General features: G+C 30.1%; 1 protein-coding gene across 1 annotated transcript; it reads right to left on the minus strand.

The window, feature by feature from the left end:
- Positions 1–1,506: 1,506 nt before the first annotated feature.
- Positions 1,507–5,896, minus strand: LOC103858447 (DNA repair protein RadA). Its single transcript, XM_009135810.2, has 15 exons — positions 4,998–5,896; positions 4,776–4,831; positions 4,626–4,684; positions 4,430–4,501; positions 4,083–4,166; positions 3,749–3,856; positions 3,462–3,524; positions 3,303–3,383; positions 3,070–3,135; positions 2,716–2,871; positions 2,427–2,504; positions 2,257–2,295; positions 2,086–2,168; positions 1,932–2,004; positions 1,507–1,840 (listed from the first exon to the last, which is right to left on the minus strand). The coding sequence occupies exons 1-15, from the start codon at positions 5,564–5,566 to the stop codon at positions 1,673–1,675; spliced, it is 1,755 nt and encodes a 584-aa protein (XP_009134058.1). The 5' UTR covers positions 5,567–5,896; the 3' UTR covers positions 1,507–1,672.
- Between the last annotated feature and the right edge of the window lie 3,852 nt (positions 5,897–9,748).

Genomic DNA, 9,748 nt, shown 5'->3' on the forward strand with positions numbered 1-9,748 from the left:
TATTACTGTTTTTTTTTAAAAAAAAAGCAAGAGAATATTACATCTTAATCCCTTTTTATCTTGAGAACTTTACCTATATACACTTTTTGTCTTTATTTGATAAAAAAAAAACACTTTGTCTTTTTACTAACAATATAAAACACTTCCAACATGTCACATACTTTCAATGTAGCGTTTATCAAATATCTTGAAAAATCACTTAGTGATATTTGTTTATGTGTCGATTACTGATGAATTCTCAAAAAACTGTTACAAATTGATTGGTTGATGATTTTTAACTCTTACTTATTAAAATTAAATGTAAAAATTAAAGGGAAAATTTTAAGTTTACCCCATGTTTAGTATTACAATTCATGTTAAATAATTATTTAAATAAAGAATAAAAAAATAAGAAATAATAAAAATATTTTTTATAGTTTTTGAATTATAACTTTCCGAATTCAAACCATTTTTTTTTTTATAAATTTCCTTTTTGAAACTTTTCTCTAATTGTTTTTTTTCAAAATTCAAAAAAAAATTGAAACTATTTTAATTTATTTTAAACTTTAAATATTTATTTATAAAAAAAATTGAATTCTTTTTGAAACTATTTTTAAAAAAATTCATTTAAACTTTAACTATTTATTTATATATTTTAAAATCCTAAACTCATTCTTCAAATCTAAACCTTAAGTATAGATTAGTTAAACTTAGAATTATAAATGTTTGTTTACCTCATTTAAACCAAATGTAAATATGATTAAGATAAACATAAAAATTGGTATTAAAAATATGGTAGTTTAAGCAAATTTTCAAAATTAAAAGTAAATCTAGAACCAATTAGTATTACTTACAAAATAATCTAAAAAGTATTATAAATAATAACTTATGGTAAGCATTGCCGAAATTATAGGATAACTAATAATGTTTGATAAATTATTTTAATATTGATAAACTATACAATCTTATCCATTTGTATTTCTTTAAACCTATTAATGAAATTTACTTGAAAAAAAAAGAGCAATTGTCAATAATAGCACATTTTGAAGTTTATGTCTCAAAAATAGCACTAGAAAGAGAAAGTCACAAAAATGACATTCATTAAATGGTAAAATATCTCTAATACCTTTGGTTTAAAATTAAATAAACAAATAAAAATAAATAAAATAAAAATAAAATGAAAAAAAGAAATTTTTTTTATAGTTTCAGGTTATATGTTTTCAGATTCGAAATTTTTATAATTTTTTTTGAAATGTTTTTTTCGAAATTTTTTTTTATTTTTTTTTCAAATTTTCTTTTTATAATTTAAAAATACTTTTTGAAACTGTTTTTAAAACTTTTATTTTTTATTTTAGTATTTATTTTTTATAAAATTTTAAACCTTAATTCCAAAACTCCACCCCTTAACTCTAAACTCTAAGGTTTGGATTAATTAACCCAAATGATATAAGTGTATATTTATTTCTTTAATGAAACCTATTTTTGTGACTTTGAACCTTGAATGCTACTTTGGGAACAAAAACTTGGTTTGGTGTTATCGTAGTCTTTTTCTCGAAAAAAAAGAAATAATTTTTTTTTTGACACAAAGGCATTAATTATAGATTACTCTCCGAATATGGTTTAAGCGCCTTAGATGTACTGAGCTGAAAAAGAAGGTAAAGAGAAAGAAAAAAAAAGAGTTTGATTACTCTGATTATCCCCTAAACACAGAATTGATCAACTCTTTCAGATTCTTGCACCCAATGATCTCAATCTCCTTCAAACCTAGCGATTTTAGTGACTTCTCCACTGATTTGGGAACCACACATTTGGTGAAACCTAGCTTTGCCACCGTACTAACCCTTTTCTCCATTCTTGGTACCTGTATTACCATGATTATCCTTTTAATCACATTTCATCAGAATTCTAAATAACAAACAGTCAGCTGATTCTTCCAATGACATTAAGCTTACCGTGCGAATTTCGCCTCCAAGACCAATCTCGCCGATGAATGCCACACCGTGAGGAATTGGAAACTCCAAGAAACTGCAATCAAAAGAATTGTGCAGCTAGTACCAAGATATATCACTCCTTAAGAGACCAAAGAGTAGTAAACAACCGCCTCACCTGCTACAAATTGCTGCTGCTATTGCAAGGTCACCAGCAGTCTCAGAGAGAGCCATCCCGTTAGCAACGTTCAGAAAGATACCCTACACATACCAAAATTATGTTTTTATTACCACTACTAAGTATTCACATAAGATAGTGAAGGACAATGCATACTGACACAATACTTACAGATTCCTGAATCCTAAGTCCAGCTTGCTTCATAAGAACCTGTGACATGATAGACCAAAAAAATAACAATAAGATAACGTTAAATAGGAAAAAGTAAAGAGGGACTGTGCCAAACGTATGTTGTTTTTGGACGACAAGCAGAGACAATGTCAGACGTTTGTTGCACTAACCGCAATTATCATGTCAGCTCTGCTTGCTTGAACACCATTGACATGCCTTGAAACTGTTGAGCCAGTCGCACACAACGCCTACATAGAGAAAAAAATCAATGTTTCAGTAGGAACTAAAACACATATGGGACTGCTAACGATGAGGTCAGCACCTGTCGTCTATTAAGAACCTACATACTACGGCCAATGAAAGTCATATGATTCTCTCATCATACTGACAATAGCAAAATCTATTAGGACTTTCAAAACGCAGTTTGGAGTTCTGGAGCATAAGAAAATAATTATTTACCTGAACTTCAATGAGGAAACTCCGAGATCCATCCATAACAACTGCTACGGCTAATCCAGCTAAAACATCTGAATCTGTGTTCTGTTGACTAAGATATATGCCACTAGGGTTTGAGACCACTTCAAGCCCTGCTTGCGACATCTCAAAAACTCCAAGCTGACAAAGAGGATAGCCACGAATTTATTTTCCATAATATCACTACTTCGAATCAAAAATAAGTGTGCAGTTTAGAGATGAGATGCTTGAACTAGACAATTGTAGAGACAAGGCAAAAAAGCCACCAAGGGAAGACAGTATTATGAATAAACTGGCATACTAGCTTTACATGGTTATATCAAGGATTTGCATACATACTTCATCAGTCGACCCAAACCGATTCTTCACAGATCGAAGCAAGCGGTAAGTTGAATGTTCTTCACCCTGAAATTTGAAAGAAAAGAAATGTCAAGTTCATAGTCTAAAAAAAGAGGTTATCAGACTAATCAAAGCAAACCAGCAGCATATAGTTAATACTACAGAGTGCCATTTATTGACGGAGATATCATGATAGCATATCTTAACACACCAGAAAACAAAAAGTAGATCACCTCCATGTACAACACAACATCTACTATGTGCTCCAAAACACGAGGTCCTGCAATATCTCCCGCTTTTGTAACATGTCCAACCTAAACCAGAAATTAGTCTGCATAAAAGATCTGATCCAGATAATCAAAGTACATGTAGGAAACAATTGGCTTACTCACCAAGAAAACAGGGACATTTGATTTCTTAGCAAAACGCAACAAGGTTGATGTGCACTCTTTAACCTGTAACCATCAGAGATTGCAAAAAAAAAAAAACTAACCTTCTCAGCGAACAGACAGAAATTAAGGGAAGATTATACGCAATGAAAAGGAGAATGCTGGAGGTCGGTCTTATAGATGGGAGGCAACAAAAAGCAGAGCTACGGTTTAACTTTCTTGCTCATAGTAATTAGAAGAGTATTTTTTTAGTTAGGGACTAAGCGAATACAGGAGGAAAACTTTTGAACCTGTGTGAGACCACCAGCGCTTCCAGTCACCTCTTTTAGATAAACCGTTTGAATTGAATCAATGATGAGAGCTTGCGGAGAGAGCCGATGAGCTTTTGTTAGAATATCCTGATATAAATTAAAAACAAATGATTCGCTTCATCAAATTACCATGTTCTAAAAGAACAGTTAAAAGGCCTAAGAATATCACAAAGTATAGAGTTGGTGTCTGACATGAGGAAGGTTAACAACTAGGCACGAAAAGGAAGGAATGCCCTTGCATTGCTTAGGCGTTTAGAGAATGTGACTTGTTTATTTACGATAAGAGAATACTAATCCACGAAAAAAGGTATACCTGAAGATCAGAACTGGAAAACAGGTAGAGCTCGTCTGTTTCTATTTTCATCCTGTCAGCTCGACTTCCTATTTGGTCGACACTCTGCAGAAGAATATAAGATCCTATGAAGAACATGTAACCTATGCATGGGATGAGATCCTCCAGAACATACTAAAAGTACCATATCTCTACTGTAAATGACAAAATGAGAGAAGAAAAACAGCCCTAGCTAACATTATTTAGACGCATGTAAACCTCACTTGAAGCATCTCAAGCAGCATAGTCAACAAAAATACAGCGACGGAGCATATATTAAATCCTGATGCGCGGATATTTAGGAAGGAGACTACAAGTCTACAACTAACCTCTTCACCAGAGACATATAAGACCGGTGCTGGTTTGGCCAAATCGTTCCCGTCAGCAATTATAGATGCAATCTTCCATTTAAGAAAAAAGAGAGAGAGAGAGAGAGAGAGAGAGAGAGAGAGAATCAGTGAGCCACTAATCAAACCAAGGTGAAAAAAATAATCAATTCAAACATTATTAATCAGATATATTAACCTGCAATAACAAGGTACTCTTGCCAATACCAGGGTCACCACCAATCAAAATCAGTGAACCTACCATAGTAAGTCAAAAGGAGAGAGCTTTGGATAAACAGATATAAAAGAAGAGAAAGGGATCACATGGTGAAGACAGAGACCAACCAACCTGGTGCAAGACCACCACCAAGCACTCTCCCAACTTCATTCCCAAAAAGTCCTGGCCTAAGAACACAAAACGCTATCATGTAAACATAAACATTCAAACCGGTTATCATCGCAAGAAATGATATCTCCTACAACAAACAGTATCCTAGATTGTAACAAAATCAAATCATCACAAACCTATGTGAGCTAGATTGTAACAAAAACAAAATCAAAAGAAACATACAAAGAAATTCTCCATTGCTGATGAGTAATCCCATCAATAACAGAACTCAATTTGAGTGGCTGCGCAACTCCTTGCTCAGGTAACCATGCCAAACCAGCACCTTCCGAGCCGCCGCCACTAGCTACACCACCGCCACTTCCACGTGGCTCAGAAGAGCCTTCAGAGAAACGCCGCATGGTCCCAACTTTGTTGCAAGCGCGGCAGCTTCCCCACCATTGCCCTTCCGAATGCCCACAGCTCTCACAAACCCAGGAAGTTCTCACTTTCCCTTTCTTCTTGTTCATAACCACTTCCCCTGGATCCCATCCCCGAGCACTGCTTGAACCGGCGGCTTTTCTGTGCTTCTCCTCCGGTTTGTCTTCTCCTCTGCTCGAAATCGCGCCTGGTGAAGCCTGTGTCTTTGTATCGACGTCTGAGACGGAACTGACGGTTTGATTGGAGAGAGAGTCGAAAACGGAGGAGAGGCGGCGGACGGGGATCGTGACCGGAGAGAAGGAGGATCGGAGGAGGAGGAGAGAGTTGGCTCGAGTGTAGAAGCATCTCAAGCTATTCATATTTGGGATTGACATCTACAACAAAAGAATCTCAGAGAGATTTTGCTTTTGCTACAACTGCTTGTTAGGGTTTGAGGTTGGGGAAACCCGCCAGTTTCACAAATATGTTTTTGCCGCTATGTCTTCCCTTTCACATTTCCCCCATCTTTCTGCTTACACACCCTGCAGAAAATGTTTAAAGTTGTGTTACATAAAAACACACTTTTGGTGGTTTAAAGTAACACAAAGGGATCTGAGTGGTGATCATTCTAAAAAAAAAATAATAATAAGAAATGAATGTAGAAGAATAAAATAGCAGGAATGAAAAAGAACTGATAATCCTTCTCAAATTTTAGAAAAAATGATTTTGTTCTTTACTTTTCTACATAATAAAAAAAGATAAAAGAGAATGAGAGAAAAAATCATTATTTGTAAATTGTGATTTTTTTTAGAAACTTTAAAAAATGCATTGTTTCTCGTCATTTATTGGTCACTATTCATACCCAAAAGTAATCGAAGAGTTACTATAAACCTATTTAAAAAAATTATTGACAAAACTACTCTTTTAAATTAGTACTAGATTTTGACCCGCGCTTTAAAAAGCGCGGAACTAATTCTCTTTTAAAATTCTACAAATTTTTTTAATTATAAAATTTTATTTTTAATTATAAGATTATGTGTTTTTATATGTGATAACCATATACATTTAAAATTTACTGATTGTTTATGTTATAATCATAGATATTAGATATGATATATAAAAAATTTATATTTATATTTATGAAATTATTTTTAATGAAGTTAATTGTTTAGAAAAATATTGCATTAATTTTAATTTATTCTAAAGTATTATATTTATATACTAAAGATATTTTCTCATTACATATTTTAATATTTTTTTGCACATCTTATTTTTTATTGATAATATTTTATTTGATCATTTAGATGCATATATTTGTTCCAATTATATAAAAACACTACTATATAAGTTGAAAAAATGAATGATATTTCACATTGTATATTTTAATATTATTCTTTGCAGATTTTAACTTTTAATGATTATTTATATATTTATTTACTTAGATGCATATATTTGTTCCACCATATAAAATTCAACTATAAAAATTGTAAAAAGGAAAGTTTATGATTTTTTTTATTTCTCATATTAGGAAAATACACTACAAAAAACACTTCAATTGATTTGTATCTAATAAATAAATTATATTAGTTTAATTTATTTATTATCCGCAAAATTAAGTATATTTCATATGATTAAAAATATCTAATTATTCAAAAAAAAATCTAGTAAAAAAAAATTGCTATGGATATGATAAAGTTTTACATATAGTAAATGCTAATAGTTAATTAGCATTATGGTTTTGTTTTGGTTTGTAAAGAAAATTTATTTGTTACCATAAATATGAGATATTTCTATTATTTTGTAAATATGATTAAAATTAAAGGGTAGAATCCTAAATTTTTAAAATAGAATCATGCTTTAATAGTATAGATGTTGCAACATAACAGTCATGACGTTGGGTGATAAAATATTTTTTAATGGTTATTTTTATATAAAATATTATTGAATATGATCTTATTAATAAATATGTTATACTGCTATTTATGGCTTTGGGACTGAAATAGTGATATATTAAAATACAATAGTTGATTAAAATATTAAAATAAATATTTTACTTTTAGTTAAACGTGAATTGCAGAAGATAATTATTTTATATGATTAGTTTTTCTTTGGCAATCGTAGAAAATTTCATTTATAAACTACGTTGCACGGAAGCTTCATCGGACGTCCGCTTCTCGCTTCGGAACCGGAATCGGAATCGGAACCTTGTGGAAGCTTGCGGAATCTCGCTTCCAAAACGTTTCTAAAATATTCTTTTTAAAAACCTACATTGCACGGAAGCTTCATCGGACGTCCGCTTCTCGCTTCGGAACCGGAATCGGAATCGGAACCTTGTGGAAGCTTGCGGAATCTCGCTTCCAAAACGTTTCTAAAATATTCTTTTTAAAAACCTGTTGGAAGCTTACGATTCCGTTTTGGAATCACGCTTCCGTTTTTAAAAAAAAAATGCAATGTATATCAATAAAATATAAAACCATATTTTTAATCTATATAAAATAAAATAAAATTAATAGTAATGATTATTAAGTTATAAATATACAAATATCAAAAATAATACTATAAATTATCTTTATGCATTGGGATTTTTTATTAAAGATATAGCACATATTGAAATATATTGTGTCAATTTTTTATGAAGTATTAAAAATAATTAATATAAGATTTGTTTGTAAACTAAATTATGTGTATTTTTACAGTTTTAATATAAAATAATTTCAAAATTATTATAAATGAATAAATGTTTTATTTCAAATTTAAATAATATAATTTTAGTCCTAATTTTTTTAAAAAAATTATATATATATATATATATAGATATATACGCTTCCAACACGTACCCGCTTCCTAATATTTTAAAAAATCTCGCTTCTGCGCTTCTTTACGCTTCCGCTTCCACGTACCCGCTTCCGTTTCCATGTAACATAGTTAAAAACCTGTTGGAAGCTTACGATTCCGTTTTGGAATCACGCTTCCGTTTTTAAAAAAAAAATGCAATGTATATCAATAAAATATAAAACCATATTTTTATTCTATATAAAATAAAATAAAATTAATAGTAATGATTATTAAGTTATAAATATACAAATATCAAAAATAATACTATAAATTATCTTTATGCATTGGGATTTTTTATTAAAGATATAGCACATATTGAAATATATTGTGTCAATTTTTTATGAAGTATTAAAAATAATTAATATAAGATTTGTTTGTAAACTAAATTATGTGTATTTTTACAGTTTTAATATAAAATCATTTCAAAATTATTATAAATGAATAAATGTTTTATTTCAAATTTAAATAATATAATTTTAGTCCTAATTTTTTTAAAAAAATTATATATATATATATATATAGATATATACGCTTCCAACACGTACCCGCTTCCTAATATTTTAAAAAATCTCGCTTCTGCGCTTCTTTACGCTTCCGCTTCCACGTACCCGCTTCCGTTTCCATGTAACATAGTTTATAAATATAGTTGTGTAAATATTGCAATTAACTGATCTTTCCTAAAATGCAGGAGATTATAACTATTCCCTTATATTATTTAAGATATGCTATGTGTAGAGATTAAATAATGTGTCTAACTAAATTCTAATTAATAGGTCCAAACAACCTTTATAAGTAGATTTATTAAGAATGCTTCCCTTTTAATAGAATAGATTCTACTTTATTTATAGATAAATTTTCTATGATAGTCTTTTTTAATTTATTTTTACAAAATAATTTTCAATAAAAAAATAACCAAAATAAGTTTTATTATAAAATAAAAATTTATTTTTATTATATGGTTAACTAATCTTTTTTTTTTTTGATCAAAGGTTAACTAATCTAAACTTAAGTGGGAGTTATTGGTTATAGTATTTTAATGAATTTAGGATTCTTTCTTGGATTTAAATTTTTTTGATAAATACATAGATTTTAAAATCAAATAACTAGATTTCAGAATCAATGATATAGATTTCAGAATCAAAATAACTGGATTATCATAAATCAGCCAAATAGTTAAGTAGAGATACCATAATGATAAAATAGTGCCTACAGATTCGTATATCACTGTTTACATCATTATATACAACTTGTATCTTCGTATGAAAGTGAATTAACCTCCACTTTGTAACTGGCTGCGGCTAACATTGTCCAAATAAGCTCTCTATATCAGTTCGTTTATGTCCTGATAATCATAAGTTCAATGATTAAAGATAGACACTGATTAACTGCTTTACGAAGCAAGATTTAAAACAGGAGCAGCTACGTACAATAATGTAGAGGTCTCTTATTAACACCAGAGGAAGTTGCAACAAAATAGCCGCAAGAAGGTACCGAGGAAGGCTAATCATTGAACTAATGATAGAGGTCTCTTTTAGGGTTTTAAAGTGTTTGTTTCTTTTGTTAATTTTCTAATGTATATTAGAGATTATATATAAAACTATGATAGACCGACCACTACGATAGAAATAAAAAACCTAGGAAAATGTAGAAATTGGACAATTGAAAAAATAGAAAACTTTCAAAAGTGTGATGAGTTCTCAATGTTTTTAAATGGAAAAGTTACAAGCACACTACCGTTTAAC

The sequence above is a fragment of the Brassica rapa genome, chromosome A03 (assembly GCF_000309985.2).
Source record: "Brassica rapa cultivar Chiifu-401-42 chromosome A03, CAAS_Brap_v3.01, whole genome shotgun sequence".
Lineage (NCBI taxonomy): Eukaryota > Viridiplantae > Streptophyta > Magnoliopsida > Brassicales > Brassicaceae > Brassica > Brassica rapa.

Bases quoted from the DNA above. Each gene is read 5' to 3' on its own strand.
- LOC103858447 (XM_009135810.2), bottom strand. From the start codon at position 5,566: ATGTCAATCCCAAATATGAATAGCTTGAGATGCTTCTACACTCGAGCC. The intron at 4,167-4,429 runs GTTAGTTGTAGA...ATTCTTCTGCAG, and splicing joins TATATGTCTCTGGTGAAGAG to AGTGTCGACCAAATAGGAAG. The intron at 3,384-3,461 runs GTGAGTAAGCCA...TTTCTGGTTTAG, and splicing joins CAAATGTCCCTGTTTTCTTG to GTTGGACATGTTACAAAAGC.